General features: G+C 48.3%; 1 protein-coding gene across 2 annotated transcripts in view; it reads right to left on the reverse strand.

Moving 5' to 3' along the window:
* Positions 1 to 17,853, reverse strand: part of TRAM2 (translocation associated membrane protein 2) — an 83,411-nt gene extending 65,558 nt beyond the window's left edge. For both annotated transcript variants that reach the window (XM_045057645.1, XM_003986235.6), the window contains exon 1: positions 17,726 to 17,853. In XM_045057645.1, the coding sequence (XP_044913580.1) occupies positions 17,726 to 17,845 (120 nt within the window). In that variant the 5' untranslated portion in view covers positions 17,846 to 17,853. The remainder of the gene's footprint in view (positions 1 to 17,725) is intronic.
* Between the last annotated feature and the right edge of the window lie 215 nt (positions 17,854 to 18,068).

Raw genomic sequence — 18,068 nt, forward strand, 5'->3', positions numbered from 1 at the left:
CTCTCTCTCTCTGCCCTTCCCCTGCTCACTCTCTGTCTCTCTCACTCTCTCTCAAAAAGTAAATAAACATTAAAAAAAAAATTTCTAAAGGGAAACACAGAACACTGAAAGCCAACATCTTCCATAATCTACCTCCTAGTGACATAATAAATGTGGACAGTCTCCTGTGATCCTTCCAGATTTTGACTGTGTATACATAAACATAAGTTTTTTATTAAAATGGGCTCACCCTGGACATACTAATCTCTAACCTATTTTTTCCCTCACACATCAGTCCGTGTCAGTACCTAAGGATTGACCTTATCCTCTTTTAAACAGCTGTAGAGGATTCCACTGCATGACTCTACCGTAATTTACTTAATAGGTTCACTACAGATGGATATTTAGGTTGCTTCAAATGAATGACGACTTTAGGGCAAGAGCTGTGTCCTGTGTATTTTGGCAGCTCCATATAGTTAGCACGGTGCACATGGTAAGAATTCAGTAAATTGTGTTGTGTAAACTCTGACAATATTTGCCTCAGAATCACAGATGATTACTGAGCCACAGTCTATTAAATACAACTCTCAATAAGCCAGCACTGTTGTGAGAAGCCTGGATAAGAATGAGCAATATTTGCAACGCTGGCCCTTGAGATACAACTCTCAGATCCAAAAGACAAACTGTTCACATTATAGTTTCAGTCCTGGCTCCTTTCCTGTATTAAAATTATCTGGTGACCCAGCAATTCTACCCCTATGTATGTGCCCAAGAGAACGGAAAATATTATGTCCACACAAAAACTCATACATGAATGTTCACAGCAGCATCATTCGTGTAATATGGTGGAAACAACCCAAATGTCCATCAACGGCCGAGTGAACAAACGAAATGTGGTAATTGCATACAGTGGAATATTAGTCATAAAGAGGAATGACACACATTACAACATGGGCGAACCTTGACAACATTATGCTAAGTGAAAGAACACGGTCACAGAAGGCCACATGTTCTATGATCCCACTTACACGATGTGTCCAGAACAGGCAAATCCGGACAGAAAGCAGATTAGTGGTTGGGGGTGGGGGAGCAATGGGAAGTGACTGCTAACCGGTCTCTTTGGGGAATGACGGAAATATTCTAGAATGAGAAAATGGTGATAGTTGCAAAACATGGTGAATATACAAAAAAAACCACTGAACTGTACACTTCTAATGGGTGAATTTTACAGTATATGAATTATATCTCAATTAAATATGCAAAAATCCTTTGAAAAGTGGTTATCAATTGATAATTCCAAGTTACCACTTATTTGCTGCAAGAATATTACAGGAGAACCACCAGAATGCCAAGTATCATGCTGGGGCCTAGAGACACAATGGTGAGCGAGACCCTCTCCCGTCCTGGCGGAGCTCCCAGTCAAGCCCTGGAGACAGACAAGGCCACACACCATGGAGGCGGGGCAATGATGAGAACTGTGTTAGGAGGGCCCAGGGAACTGCTGAGGCAGAAGGAAGCACCCTGCCCAGTAGGGCAAAGCAGGGCATTCCAAAAAAAGGGGGTTGTGGCCTCAGGAATGAGGAACCATGGCCAAGTGAAAGCAGGATGGTGTCCTGAGGGAAAAATTTGTATAAAGGGCCGGACAGAAAAGACACATCACAGAAGAGCTGAAAGATAATCAATAGGGAAGAACCCCATTATCCGAACATGCCAAACAACGTCATTTAGAAATCCAAGTATTTGACTCCCGTTACATGCCGGGCACCATGTTAGTTGCTAAGAATACAGCAGTGAACAAGATCAATGCAGGCAGTGGTATTAGATTTTCTTTTTTTTTTTTTTTTTTTTAAAGCAGTCTTGTTTTTTTTTTAATTTTTTTTTCAACGTTTATTTATTTTTGGGACAAAGAGAGACAGAGCACGAATGGGGGAGGGGCAGAGAGAGAGGGAGACACAGAATCGGAAACAGGCTGCAGGCTCTGAGCCATCAGCCCAGAGCCCGACGCGGGGCTCGACCTCCCGGACTGCGAGATCGTGACCTGGCTGAAGTCGGACGCTTAACCGACTGCGCCACCCAGGCGCCCCTGGTATTAGATTTTCAACGACACACAATAAAGAGTCTATGGCTGATTTCTTGGTTTCAATGTGGTATTTAAAAAGGACAAGGAGGGGCGCCTGGGTGGCTCAGTTGGTTAAGCGTCAGACTTCGGCTCAGGTCATGATCTCACGGTCCGTGAGTTCAAGCCCTGCATCAGGTTCTGTGCTGACAGCTCAGAGCCTAGAGCCTGCTTTGGATTCTGTGTCTCCCTCTCTCTCTGCCCCTCCCCTGTTCATGCTCTCTCTCTCTCTCTCTCTCTCTCTCAAAAATAAAATAAAAACATTAAAAAAATAAAGGACGAGGACAATTTGTCAATATCTGTCAAAAACGCAAATGCACTTATGCTTGGACCCAGTCATCCTGCTTCTGGGAAAATGTTATGAGATATATGGCTGTATAGACATGAAATGACTTATGTACCAAGATATTCACTGCAGCATTGTTTATAAGAGCAAACAATTAGAAACAACCCAGGTATCCATCAAAAGGGGACTGATTAAATGAAGTCCAGTGTACCTGCATGATGGGAGACTATGCAAGCTTACATATTGATGAGGAAATTCTCTGCATACTGACATGGAAAGAGCTCTAGGATATTTTGTTAACCAAAAACAGCAAGGAGCAGAACAGTGTAGATAATACACTTTGTTCTGTGCAAGAGAGGGGGACAGGAAATACACACACATACATATACACACATACGTACATATGTATATGTTACATATACATGTGTGCATATCACATGTGTATATGTACTCTCTATATATGCAAAATCTATCATATAATTTATAGCTGCTTGTATTTGCATAAATAAATTCAAGGATACACAAAAATAAATGAAAGTGCTACCTAGGGGCAGGGGAGGGGAGGTAGATAAGAAGAGGTCAGGGAGGGACACTTTCAATGTATTCTTTTTTTTTAATGTTTTTGATTTTTGAATAATGTGACTGCACTGCCAAATATTGTCTATTCAAAAAAAATGTTTAAAAGCTTTAAATGGCTAGGATTATAGGTTCCCTCCCTGTGTGCACATGCTAAAGTAGCAGGCATTCCGAATATGCTCACGAGCACCTCTTACTGGGTACCTGAGAACCCAGAAGAGACAGCATGAATAGAAAAAGGTGCACATGACCACCAGCAGCAGAAAGGCAACTCAAGATGCACACTATCCTGTGTGTGCACAAGCCCATCCTCAATCAATTCACACCAACTACACATTAGGCACAGAGGTGCTGGGGATACTGAGAAAATGTAAAGCAACCTGTTCCTTTCAGGGAGCTCACAGCAAGTGCAAGGAACACGCTTCAGCCCTACTGCCTGTGACCTTCCAAGTACAAATGTGATGAAGTAACTCCTGTACTCGGGAAAACTTCAATGGCTCCCTATTACCTGAGCTGAGGAGTAAATCCAAACTTTTGAACAAGGGCCACCAATGGGCCGAACCCTGCCTGCCAGTCCAGACTCATCTTCCCTCACTTCCTTCCTTACTCCCCACCCCCACCCCACTTTGGTAACATGGAGCCACTTATCACATCACCCACCTGCACATCTCTGTCCTTTACACATGTCCTCTCTGCCTGGCCAATGCCCCTCAGGCCTCAGGGCCCAGCCCAAACTTCTCCATTTTCAAATAAACTGTCCCTAATACTCCCAGGAGAATTATGCTCCCCTCCCTGACTCTCGAAGTGTACCTCCTACACACAGGAGTGGCAGTGACACTGTCACCTCCCTAAGGACTCTTGGCTCCGCGATGGCAGAACCTTCGCCTTTTCATCTTTTATCCTACCTAGCTCCAAGAACAGTGCTTGGCAGGGAGCAAATGCTCGGTCTGAGTCTGGTTGAATGAATAAACAAGAGAAATAGAGAGGTAGACAGAAAGGAGGCAGGAAGAAGGGCTGAGGACAACGTTTGGAGCAGGTGGCGGCTGTGTGATATGGGAGGCAGGGGTTCAAGAAGGGGGAAGGAGAAGACCTGGGGGTGGGCGGAAGCATGAACGGAAGCAGGCAGGCACAGAGAGAGGATGTTCTGGAACCTCAGGTAGGTGGTTTGCGTTGGGGGTAGGCAGGGCAGGGCCCAAGCGAGGAACAGAGGGGGTCCAGGACAAAGGCTGGTCAGGCTTTGGGGGAGCCCAGCATGCCACGCTAGGCAGCCTAGACTTTAGGTGGGCACCATGGAAGGATTTTAAGTAAGGGAGCCCCATGGTCGGCTCTGTGTCTGAAGATGACAATCGGTGGTAGCTCTGAGGAAAGGGAGTGGACAGGAGACCAGACAAGAGGCTGAGGTCCAAGCTAGGACCCGTATAACCACTCAGGAGTCTGAGCTAAGGCCAAAGAGCAGTGAAGTGTGAGAGGGGACTTGGGAGCAAATGCAGGGGTAAAACTGCTGGGACTTCGATATGGGGAACAAGGAAAGGGAGAAGTGGCCACTGTGGGTTTCTGTCCGGACACACATGGTTGTTTTCTCTCTGTCCTCCGGAGACAATGTAAACCAACCATGGGAGTCCGGGGTGTTTCGTAAAATAGTGGATGATCACCAACAGGTCTTGGGAAGACAACCCCCAGGTGTTCAAATAACGTGCTAGAAATCACACAAAGGCAAATCTCAATGCATCTGTTTCTAAGGGTCTGCAAAAGTTTAGAGATGGAAGGCATGTGACAGATCAGCTACTCCTCATTCTCCCAAGCACATTTCAAAGAATTATTTACTGACACCGCTGTGGGGTACTCCTTGACACGATATGGGTATACTCTAGTATACAGTGAGTGCTCGATAACTTAGAGCAAATGAAATGCTACCTACAGGCCGTGCCTACCTTCCTCTGTCCACCAGTGAACCCCTACATGTCCGTCCCCACCTCACCTATCCCTAGAAAAGCCTCTACAAAAAAAAAAATGCTCCGCCTCCCTCCATCTCCTCTGAACACAGGAACAGCACCAGCTTCCTTAGGCCACAGTACTTGAGTGCAAACTTCTTCGTGGCTTATTTAACTAAAAAAAAAAAAAAAAGAAAAAAAGGTGGAGAAAAAGATGTTCCATCTAGCTGAGGCCCTCCCTACTTTTTAAAAAATTGGAAATCACATTAGATGCAAAAAAAATACCTTTTAAATAAGTTCAAAGGACATGTCAGTGATAATGCAAAGGCAACACAAGACAAACAATGATATTCATATTCAAGAGCAACATCACATCAATGCATGCCTCAGGGTTACAATAAGGTCTAAAGAAAAGCTGTTCCTCTCTCCTAGCTTTAGCTGTCCTTGCCTGCCCCCCACAACTGCCTTGTAGCTTGCCTGTGTCACATAACATGCCTGGGGAAAGAGAACTGGAAGAGGAGAGACCCTGCAGTTCCAGCAGCCTCTGAATTGACATCAGCGTGGGGGTCCTGGTGCCTCCTCCAGGTTGGAAGGAGACTGAAATTTTGGGGAGGGAGCAGTTCTCACATGGATCAGTGCCACAGCCTCCTGGCCAGACTCTTCATTTCCAGTCTCACCCAGAGCATCCTATCACACTAGCCTGCTGAGTACCCCCGTGCTTCATGCCAGCCCCAGCTGTGCATTCACAGGGACAAGCGGATCCCCTTGCCTAGTGTCCTCTCACATCCTCTTCTCTCCCTGGCCTTACCCAGCATGCACTTACCCCTATTCTGGGCAAGGAGCCCCTCCTCCATGTTCCCAAAGTATCCCCTCCAGCAGACCACTACCTAGTGAACACCACTGTGTGCCAAACACAGAAGACAAATATGGCGGCTCAACTGGAATACTCATCATCAAGAGACTGTACTTGTTTCCCTTCATCTGTCTCCCTTATTAGATGGTAAGGTTCTTCCTTGTAATTGGGCAGCATGTCTTTCCCCTGTATTGCCAGCATCTAGAACAATGCCTCACAAAAAAGCTCTTTAATCAAGGTTTGTAGAAAGAGGTGGCAAGTGATCGGAATCAGCTCAGTCTAGACACACATCTATCGGGCCATGTGAGCAAACAACCCAAATGGTGAGACTGAGAAGCCAGCAACATTGGTCAAGTTACACCTGGCCACAGCTATACGCTAAAGGTGGTGTAAGTGGCCACTGATAATCTGACAAGGCACAGTTGTCAGGCCTAGAATATGCTGGACCCACGAGGCTCCAGGAACAGTGGCTGAGCAGCATCTCATTTTCTTCGTTTGGAAGCTCCAAAATGGACCACAGTAGAGCAAGTCATGCCAGCAACTATGTCAGCTGGCTTCCGTTACACACTTCAGAGTTTTGTGCAGAGATGTATTTACTGAATGATTAGAAAAAGAAGAAAATTGAACGGCAGGTGGTTGAATAGTGTTGAATGAAGGGATTTCCCAGACTAGACGATAAGAATGTCAGCAAAGTTTCTTCCACATTTCTTGGGTGAGAAAGTACACTGCACAATGGACCGACTTTGCCTTTTATTTCAGGGCTACAAAAAAAATCTGTGACTGGCCAGAAATGTCTGGGGCTGAATCATTCTGGATATCCAAAGCTTCCATATTGCTGAAGATTTAGGTACTGAAACTGCAGCATTAATCACTGTGGACAGAAATGTTCCTAAACACGTGAGCATCCTACATACCTTTCACTTTCCCTGCAGATAATTATGATCGAGTACCATCTGGTGCTAGTCTACCATGGTAACCTCAAAATCTATACAAGTTGTCTGTGCATCTGTGCATATACTAAGGGACACCAAGTACGCATGTTTGCTTTTTTTTTTTTTTTCATTTCTTATGACTTTAAGTTTGTTTTGTTGTTGTTGTTGTTGTTGTTTTGGGGTTTTTTTTCTGAGAGAGAGAGAGAGAGAGAGAGAGAGAAGCAAGCAGGGGAGGGACAGAGAGAGGGGGAGAGAGAGACTCGGAGACTTGGAAGCAGGCTCCACACTGTCAGCAGAGCCCGATGTGGGGCTTGAACTCACGAACTGTGAGATCATGACCTGAGTCGAAATCAAGAGTTGGGCGCTTAACTGGCTGAGCCATCCAGGCACCCCATTTCTTATGACTCTTAAGTGTTTAGGAATGGGGTAGTCCTCCCAAACATCAGCTACCCCAGCCACTTCTCCCGTTCTAACTTAATCTTCCTTCTGTAATCTTGGGAACGAGATAATCAAGCTTCATAGAGCTGTATGAAAAGTAAGCGCTGGTGGGCTTTGAGTAGAGGTCAAAGCCCAAGCAACTAGCCTAGGTGTGGTGTCAGGACACAGGTCTGGGGCCATCACTGGGCTGCTCCGGGACCTCCCCCTGCATCCTGTTTCTCAGCTATGCTCCAAACAGATGAGGCAGCTGCAAAGGGGGTTTCTGCAGAGTTAAGGTGTCACTCCAGCGCTGTTCAAGTGTAGGAAGGACAACAGGCAGCAGGTACTGAGCTCCTGTACCACACCTTCTTCTAGGTGCTCTATTTATGTCAACCTTTCTGACATATTTTATATCAATGCTTCTAATCCTCCCAACAACTTTCGGGCATATTTTTACTGATGAGGAAATGGCAGCACAGAGAGGTTAGATCCTTTACCAAGACGACAAGGTGAACCAGAGTTCAAAGTCAGGCGGACTGGTAGTAGGGCCCTGACCTTAGCCACCGTGATCCAGGGCCTCTAATGGTTCCCCCACAGAACCACAGCATGAACCACTGCTTACTACTATGAAAGCCCTCAGAAAGGAACATGTGCACCTACGTGGTCCAACAGAACTCTCTGTGGTGGTGGCAACACTCTATGTATAGCTGTGCTCCTGAGATGTCGAACGTGCCTAGTGTGACTGAGGAACCGAATTTTTTTTTTCTTATTTTATTTTTTTTTTTTTTCAATATATGAAATTTATTGTCAAATTGGTTTCCATACAACACCCAGTGCTCATCCCAAAAGGTGCCCTCCTCAATACCCATCACCCACCCTCCCCTCCCTCCCACCCCCCATCAACCCTCAGTTTGTTCTCAGTTTTTAAGAGTCTCTTATGCTTTGGCTCTCTCCCACTCTAACCTTTTTTTTTTTTTCCCCTTCCCCTCCCCCATGGGTTTCTGTTGAGTTTCTCAGGATCCACATAAGAGTGAAAACATATGGTATCTGTCTTTCTCTGTATGGCTTACTTCACTTAGCATCACACTCTCCAGTTCCATCCATGTTGCTACAAAGGGCCATATTTCGTTCTTTCTCATTGCCCTGAGGAACCGAATTTTTAATTTCACTTCATTCTACTGCACTAGAAAAGCCAAATGTGGCTAGTGGCCACCTGCTGGATGCCACAGGTGTGGACTACTTTTGGTGAACCAAACACTGTGATACTTCAAATATGAGATGTGACGTGTAACTCCTACTTGAAGCTAGGCGTCAGAACAAGGTCATTAAGCACTGCCTCGTCCCTCTCTACCTCTTCCTCACTCTTATAATTTTGAGGAAGAAAGCCTGCTATTTGGTCAGAGTGATGGAAGATGCTTCACAAGTAGTGGTTGTTGGGGCACCTGGGTGACTCAGTCGGTTGAGCATCCAACTTTGGCTCAGGTCATGATCTCACGGTTCAGGAGTTCAGGCCCCGCGTCAGGCTCTGTGCTGACAGCTCAGAGCCTGGAGCCTGCTTCAGATTCTGTGTCTCCCTGTCCTCTGCCCCTCCCCTGCTCGTGTTCTGTCTCTGTCTCTGTCTCTCTCTCAAAAGTAAATTAACATTAAAAAAAAAAGAAGAAGAAGAAGTGGTTGTAGTCAGTCAGGCAAAGCCCTGAGAACACTCTTGGGGGCAGAGGGGATACAAATGGTAGATCATGGGTCAGACACTACTGATCTGAAAAAAGAAAAGAAAAAAGCCACAGATGAGTGTAATGTGTACACGACAAGCACATCACTGAATATGAAAATCTGCTCAAGCCCAGGGCCCCAGATCATACTCAGAAGACCAGGATGATAAAACGCGCACAGCAGAGCAGAAAACACGGGCCATTCTTCTTGCTCTGCCTCAACCCCCTGATCGGCCTTAGAGAGGCCACAGGGCCTTTGGCTTGAAAGTCACAAACGAAGCCTAGCCTCTCCCCTGACTCCAGACAGTTCCTTTCTAATATAAGGATTTTCTCCTTTTCCAAAGCTGGTTCCACTAAGCTGGACTCTGCATCAAACCCAAATTTAGGCTAGAACCTGATTTCGACGCAAAGAAGAAATGAAACTAAGATGAGAAGTTGAGACCACTTAACCCGATGGAGGCACAACTTTATTCTGACTAACCCCAAAGTCTATATGGCTGGGGGAGAAGAGGGGGAAGGAAGGTGCCCCCTTTCCTCCCCTCCCAATTTCTGACTGACAACTTAAGTTGTCTACACATCCCCAGCCCTGTTGTACATCATCAAGTTAAACGGACATGACTGAGCCACAGAACAAGAGACAGCCCGGGAAGCAATGGGGCCCAGAGAGCTGAGCAGCTTGAATGGACCATGCAGCTATTTAGTGGCAGGACCCAAGGGAGAATCCAGGCCTGAGGACAGCTCAAGCCTCGAGGACTCTGGAAGAGGAACATGTGTTCACACTTCATGCCAAACCAGAGAGCAAACTGCAATTAAAAAAAAAAAAAAAAAAGGAAAAGAAAGCAGCTATCAACCATCCCTTTCCACCTTCCAGGCCAACAGTCACAAAATCCATACAAACAAGTGTGTCCTTGCCCAACGAGGTCAAAAGTTGATCCAGTACAAAGTCATGCTACACACTAAACACACTCTCAACTCCAGAAGTGTTGGGTCTAAAAAGTGCAATTCTGCTCCAAGTTCCAAGGAATTCTCAGCAGGAAGCCAGGCATTGTGAAGCAGGCCTGGTGATTTCCTGCAGGGCTCCAGGCATTGCTGGAGGGGAGTCCTGCTTACCCTGGAATTGCTCCTTCAGGTCAGGAACCCCCAGCCTGCTTTTAACATTCAGGAAAGGAGCCCATAATACATCCCTGGTACCTTTAAACCTAAAGCCACATTCTCACAGACTCGCAACACTATCTTTTGGCAGATCCCACCCTATACCAGGCACAAACACACTTGTTGACAAACCAGTGTGATCCTGGGCATTCCTCAAAGCAAGCAGCTGGGGGAGAGGTAGGCTGTAAAAATCACCTCTCTATCCTTTGTCTTGAAGTAGGACACACCCTTCTGTCTCCCCAAAAGCCACAGAAATCTTCAGAATACTGGTGGGTCACTATAAAGTCTCTTTTAAAAACTCTCTGCAGAGATTCTCTACATCTTTATGATAAAAATGAAGCAACAAACTGATAATAATACTCGGCCCTGGGGCGCCCGGCTGGCTCAGTCAGTGGAGCACGCAACTCCTGATCTCCAGGTCATGAGTTTAAGCCCCATGTTGGGCATAGAACCTACTTAAAAAAATAAAATGAATAAATAAAGTAAAAAAGGAAATGCTCTGCTCTTATAAAATTCAGGAGCTTTATTAAGAAATCTTCTCCCTACTGCAAAGACAGGGCAACTGAGGCTCAGAGTCGTAAGTCCTTTTCACCCCAGGTGTGATCATCACCTCCACTAACCCAAAAGGTACATTTCAGATCATGTTGGAGTTTTATGGTAAAAATCTTAAGAAATCATATGGAAGAGCTCTCCTAATCTCAATCAATAAAGACCTCCTGGTGTTAGAAATCACATCTGTGGCACGTGCACATGGACATGTGCATACGCGCGTGCGCACACACACACACACACACACACACACACACACACACAGAGCCTTTGGTCAGTTCACTTATTCACAAAGCTGTAAAGTTTAAGAGCACCAGCTGTGCCTCACAAGGTATCTAGAAATGACCACCACTCTTGTCCCCTAACTACTGACAACTCCACACTCAGGGTGTCGGGCCTACATTTAAGAAACCACCCCCTTCCACCAACAGCAGTGGCTTAAGGTTGAGGCCCAACAGTCTGCCTATAAGCTGCACCTGCCATTTACATCAAGTTCAAGGCCTGACTCCCCTCCACAAATAGCTTACCAGCTTTAAGCTACCACACAGTGACCTCTCTGAGGACAAGGACCCCACCTTATTCATCTGCGTTCCCAGAACTCAACACAGGAACACAGCAGGAACTCAATAAACAGTTGCCAAACTAATGAACATAGCACACTTAAGAAAGATGTATCAATTGCAAGGCTTCTACACATACCGTGGCACTCAAAGGCAGCATCGAGAATTCCAGGGGGCAAATAAACACATAGAAAATTCCCTAGACTTGAGTCAGAAGATGTATGCTCAAGCCCCACATTTGCCAAAACTTCCCTCTACTATCCTGGGCAAATCTCCCAACCTCTGGGAGTCTATTATCCTCTTCTATAGACATAGTAGATGACTTCTAGGTTTCCCTCTAATCCTTAATCTTGGGAAATGCGAAGAAAAGATATGCCCTTGAGCTATGGCCACAATATTAACTTGACCATAAGGGCAATGAAAATACAACAGCCAGAGGAAACTATTCTTCCACAGATGCTGGCTAATAACAGGCAGGAACTTTCACAGTAGGTAAAGCCCCTGCCCATTCACCTATGTTCCCATGTGATACACACATTTGGGTCATCCTCTGTCGTCTCTTTCAGGGAGATGCAAATCTCAATGACTGTTCCAGGCAGAAAAGCCTCCAAGTGGAACAATGACCTGCAGACATTACTTCCAGGTAATAAACAGATTCCACTCAGACAAAGAAAAATAAAGCAGCCTGTGGCTACATTCCATAGACTCCTCGTTCATGGAAGCATTAGGGCTGAGCTCTAAATGTGAGCCAGACGTTGCTGAATTCTTATTTTGGCTCCAACTCTGACTAGGAGGGAATGGTCCTTGGCCAAGTCTCTCCTCTGGAAGCCAGGCTCTGGATGGGTATGACAACCCCCATAAACCATCCAGATTACAGGGTGAGGCTAGTAAAGCATTTTGCAGATGTCAAGTGTTGCCAACCCATCCAGACAAATGAGGGAAGCCGTCAAGAGGCAACGTGGCTCAGGCGGAGAGCCACAGAGCAGCGCCTCACCTAACCCTAAGCTCCCACAAACTCACCAGTGGGCTCCAGGGGCCTCAGAGCACCCTCCCCCACCCGCCTCCAATCTGGCTCCACTTCCTCTGTTGAAAAGCAAAGAAAGCTGTGTGAACCTGCACTGGCCAGAAGAGCTGCCTGCAAAGCTCTTTAAACCACACAGTGAACTTGCACCGTCAACCAGCTGTGACTAGGTTGAGTTGGGTTCTCCTCTACCGTGGGCCATTTGAGACAGCGGAGGTAAATCAAGGCAAAGCAATAGACTGTGTAAAAGATAAAGGTCTGCTTGTGAAATAAGAAGGGCTGTGTCAGGAGCCATGTTAGTAGTTTTACTGTTTTCTTTTCCTCTTTTTTTCCCCCCTTTCTTTAACCATTAGGTACCAATGGATACCAGATACACAGCGCTGGATGAAAAGGTTAAGAGATAGTATCAGTGCAATTTCCCACCAAAGCCTGCTAATAGTGCTCTCGCTGATTAGAAAGCACTTCTGGAGTTTGGGAACTCTAATCCGGTCTTATCAACCCTCTGGCTTCGTCATTTATCAGGGTGGGAACGGGAGGTACATCAGCTATGCCACAGAGTGATTTCTGGGGCCCCTGCCCACGACAAAGCAGATCAAAAGGGAGCTCATGCCTGCCAGAGTGAAGTTTTCACCATAGCAACACGCGTGCTCTACAAACAGTCAGGACTGAGGCGCTCTGTTGTGACTGGTCTGGACAGTGCCCCCGAGAAACGAGCAACTGAGGGCTCAGAAAACGGAGTGAGCAAGAGAAAAGGGGCACCTATTTAGCTCACGGGGCAGTCTCCTCATGGTTCTTACTCCTCCACCGGCTGACAGTGGCCGCACAGAGACCCCACAGCCCGTGTTCTAATGAGACAGATGTCAGAGAGAAAACAGACGTTCTCCAAAGAACACCGTACCACAGGCTCCCTGGGGAAAACGAGGGACCCAGGGTAGAGCAATCATCCCCTCTGGTGAGCAAATGGCCAGCACTGGAAAACTTGGGGGCAAGGTCTCATCGCAAAACATGTCAGATCTAAAATGAAATGCAGCCCCCGTGCCCAACAAGCCAGTCTGATGGTGGAAGATGTACTCACAGACCCAACAATGAAGCCAAGAGCAGCAGTGATGGGCGTGTTTGTTGAGACCATCGACTAAGTGCCCATGTGCCAGGCAGAGTGCCGGGCATTTTTACAGGTATCAGTCTTCATCCTGAGATAAGGGTTAAAAACTCACTGATCAACACCCCCTTTCCGGAGAGCACATTTTTGCCAAGGGAAGAAACAGGGATAGCTGATTCACCATTAAGTCCCATAGGATACAGTTACACTTGAGGCTTGACCAGGAGAGAAACTAGCTCCAAATTTCTGCTCTGTTGCTCAGATCACTGAGCAATGTGTGTGGAAATCCAACCACAGAATGAGAGCACCCAAGAGAATAAGTGACCCTTCTCAGTTTCCCTTGACTAATTTCTCTAGAACAACACTAAACGACTAAGTCAGAGGCCAGTGAGGATGATGTATAAAGTCAAAAGCTACAAAAGCTGGCAAAGAGACATCTTCAAAAGCACCCTGAAGGTAGTCCAAGAAACAACATCTGTCCACAGACGCATGCCTGTGCCATTTACACACCTCTTCACAGAAATACGACAGAAGCAAAACTGTTTCACAAGGCTAATAATCAGACAGGACCAGCAGCCTCACGCAGGTCATAATGCCTACAGGTGCGTCTGGGAGGGTGTGAGCTGGAGCCATAGAACCTGTGTGTTAACAGGACTGCCACTGTACGTGCTGCAGGCACATCATTCTGACAAGTCAATCACGGTGTCCGGAACAGGGAAGAAGGCAGCTCTTCCACATCTCCCTCCAAAAGAAGCAAAACCAGCCGCTACCAGAAAAGTTCTCTGGGTCCTAAACCCTCAAGTCATCACAGACCAAACAGGAACCGAACCTACAAACGACAGGCCTAGAGTTCTAGAAACATTTCCATGCTACAGAGCCCGCAGGGCCTGCAAATGAGCTTTAAAACCAACAAAAAAGTTTCTGTTTCAAAATGACATTTTAGAGGTAATGTATAATTGCTTCCTCTCTGTTCGATGCTCCCCCCCCCCCCCACCCTCCACTTTTTCTCATTCTCCATTCACTAATGAGAGACTTTTCCTCTTCCCCTGCCTGTTTCAGTTTGAAACGTGGCACTGAACGGGACACTGGAAAGCAAAGGGAAAGGGGAGGGGCAGGCAGCTTTCAAATCTGACGCACACTCACACACCCCCGGCTGGCCGCCCACACCCTGAAGGGGAGTCAGACTGGACTCCACCAAAGACAGGACTGCAGGACCAAACCGTGGGGTAGAAAACTCCCACTTGCACCAACTCCCCCAAAAGCCAGAGTTAAGAAAGAGAGAGCTGGAAGGGAAGGAGGGGGAAAATAAAGCTCCACATTCCTGACATTTTTTAGCCAAGCGCTGTGGCTGCACAGAACAGCTCTATTCCAAACAGCATTGCAGAATGGAAAGGAAACCTGGGTTCAGGGCAAAGAATCCACCCCTGCCTTGGAAATGGGAGAAGGAATTTTAGGACGGCCCAAAACTAAACCAAAAGGAGGAGGGAGGGGCACCTCTTCATGTGTGTTCCCAAAGAAGGGATCCCCCGAGGGAGGAAATTTGGAGTCATCATCTCCCAGGAGACAGAACTCAAGTCCTAGGATCCCTGAGGGGGAAATGAAAGCCCCTCTAAATGCTGGCGAGCTGAGGGTGAATTGGGGAAGGGGCAAGGTGAGATGGAGGCCTGTTGGGATGCGAGGGGCTGTGGCTGCCTGGGGTGGGGGCAGTGGGGTCCAGCTCACTGGCAGAAGCTGGGCAGGGGACCCCAGAGGGAGGAGCGGCCAGGAGAGTCACTCTTTGTGGGAAGAATCATAACTGCGTTTTCCTGACTCAGCTTCTGAATGAAGGAATCCTAGCCCTGCCCCAAGTCAGAAACCCAAGAGCCTGACATCCTCTCTCCCTGTGTCCCCCTTTCCCTTCCCCCTCCTTCTGTCCTCACTTCTACGAAAAAGCGTGTTAAGTGCTGGACTGCCCCGCTCATATGTACCCTACATATACACCAGTCCTCCAGGGGAGAACCCAGAACCCTAAGTAATATCTAGTAAGTCCTATGCTGGGTTATGGCTTTACTCCAAATGTGAAGATGCCCACAGGTGTTCCTCTGAGGTCCTTTGGGAGTAACTGAGCTCTTTCTGCTCTCATTCAGTAGGGAGAGCAGAGCTCCAAAAATCTGACTGTCTCTCCTATCTCTGTGGAGTCAGTTGTTAGGTATAGACAACAAGAACCTTTGTGCCTAACACAGCAGAACACATGTCCTTCACAAGGGAAGTTTGGGCATGACCCTCTCGCATACCAGCATACATCACCAATATCACAAGGTACCTCCGATGCCCTATAAGCCCAACCGCTGTAGGTCTAAGCTTCTGTAGGGAGAGGGTGGTGGCAAGAGGGAGTCCGCAGGCATTTCACAGCCAGGGCCTTCTCCATGCTCCCCAGTCCAGTCCCAAGAGGGGAAATCAGGGAAGGCATTTTTGTTGTTATTTCTTCTACCCTGGACCTTTCTCTTCTGTCAGGTGGTGGGATTAAGGGCTCCTCGCACTTTTCAACTCCCACAAAACTCCAGGTTTAATGCGTAGGACTTTCCAGAAGACTAAAGGCAGGAGAGGGAAGGAGATACCAAACTCAAACCCTAAGCAGCTCTTTCAAGCAAAGATAAAACCCACAGAGCCACAAACCTTAGCAAATGCCTGAAACACAGCAAAGAGGGCCATAAGGCTATGCAAGAGGCTCTGCTGGCTGTATAGCATGTGGCTCTGAGGTCTCCAGCTGTCACATGTGTCTTTCCAACCACACCCTCCAAGACTGGTGACACTGCACCCTCCGAGGCCTCTTAGAATGGAGGACAGCAAATAGATACTGAGGGTATTGGCTGGACAAAACAAAATTCTCTCTTATTTCATTAAGCTAGTAGTATGATCAATAACAACAGGCCTTCAGGAACAAGCGATTTGTCACATTTGTAGAATCTCTTCTGGCTTTTATCGTTTATATGATCTCAGTTAAACGTTACAATAACTAACCTTGTGAGGAAGACAGGTTTTACTAACCTCTTTAATGATGAGGAAACTGAGGCTGCAGTCAATTTTTCAGTCTGACTAGTGACAGAGCAGAGACTGGGACCCAGGGATGACTCTGGCTTGACAAAGTCAGGGTCAATATACCATGAGAGCTGGGGGGTGGGGGGTAGGGGGTAGGAGAGGAAGAAGGGAGGGAGGGAGGGAGGGAGGAGCTGAAATGGAGAAGCACTACCAAAAGCTGGAGTACAGACCCCAATCCTGATCCCAGGTTTATCTTCTACAGACCCTGAAGCCCAGCCAAGGACACATTCACACATCCAACCCTGACTCACCACCACAAGAATGTCCCCAGCCTGAGGGCAGCTTCACCGGCCAAGGAGAACCCTTGCCATCCTTAGAGAGGAGATAGAGGGACACAGAGGGAGAAATCAGCCACACTAGGAACCCTTCATCTCCGAAGCAGTTCATAAATGATTACAGCTTCCTATCCCATCCCTGAGAACGCAGATAAGCAATCCTACCCAGCAGGAAGGACCCGGTGAGAGTGAGGGGAGTGTCACTCACACATAATCTCACTCTTGAGACAAGATACACCACAGCAAGCCCTAGACTCACTTTCCTCCAGTTCCTCCCACTTTGAATATAACATTTGTCTCCCTCTCCGGAGCAGTCAGTCGTTCCCTGGACCCCCTCGGATTCTGACTCCCAGGAGGCTCACTAACACACTAACACTCTCTGCTTGGTGAGGCCTGCACCAGTGCACTGCTGTCCCTGGTAGGACCCCATCCTCGTCCCCCACCCCCACAGCTCTGAGAGAAGCACCTTTCCCCTAAAGCAGAGAGTATTTCCATCTCTCTCCCTGCCCCTGTAACGGGTGAGAAGCTCTGGGTCCACTACAGATGGCTCTAAAGGAACAGTCCACAGGGTCATAAAGGGTATATGGAACCTGGCCTTTTAGGCAAGGGCAAAAGAAGGCGGGGGGGGGGGGGGGGGAGGATGGCAGAAGGGCACTGCTGGGATGGGGCCAGGGCCACACGTGAACACCCTGAGCACGTTTCAGAGGTGAAGATGCAAAAGACCCGGAAAATCAGATGGGAGGGTGGAAAAGAGTCAGGGTCCCTCCCACTGGAAAAGCCCAGAGAAGCTGGCAGCCACCGCTCGGGAGGGGGAGAGTTGTGCAATGACTGCGGGTCTGGGAGTCTCCGGGCTTGGCTCCCGGACACCAGAAAGGAAACCCCACTGGTCGGGCCAGGGTGGCAGCGCTGCGGTTGGTTCGAAGCCAGGCTTAGGATCCAGGGCTGCAGAGAGCGCTGCAAGATAGGGTGGGTGCTCCAGGGGGCGGCAGAGCAGGGCACGGCTGCCACGGCGCATTGCTGAGGGTGGCGTCCGGGCTGACCCGGAGGCCAAGGGGCGTAGAGTGCACAAAGCCGGGGCGCAGAGAGCATACATGGCAGCCAGGTTCCCCAGCTCAGACGAGTACCCGCGGAACCTGCAGGGCTACGCCGGCCGACGCACGAGAGGGGGCACCCCCTCCCCAGTCTCGCTCACCTCGAACATAAGCCCGATGAGGACGCAGAGCACCAGGCAGAAGCCGATGTCCGCATGGTTGTGGATGACGAACTCCTGGCTGAAGAGCGGGTAACTTTTCGTCCTCCTGCGGAAAGCCATGGCAGCGGGCGCGCAGCGGCCGGCGGGGCCCGCACCCTGCGCTCTCGAGCCGCCGCGCAAACTTCTCCAGCCCCGGCCCGGTCCGCCCGCCGGCCCGCTGCCCGCTCGCCCTCCCGCCCGCCGGCCTAGCGCCGAACAACTTCTGGGGCCCGCCCCCTTCCTCCGCCCGCCCCCGCCCCCGCCCCCTCCGCCCGGAACCGCCCCCGGCCGCAGCCCCCTCCCC

Source organism: Felis catus, chromosome B2 (assembly GCF_018350175.1).
Source record: "Felis catus isolate Fca126 chromosome B2, F.catus_Fca126_mat1.0, whole genome shotgun sequence".
Classification (NCBI taxonomy): domain Eukaryota; kingdom Metazoa; phylum Chordata; class Mammalia; order Carnivora; family Felidae; genus Felis; species Felis catus.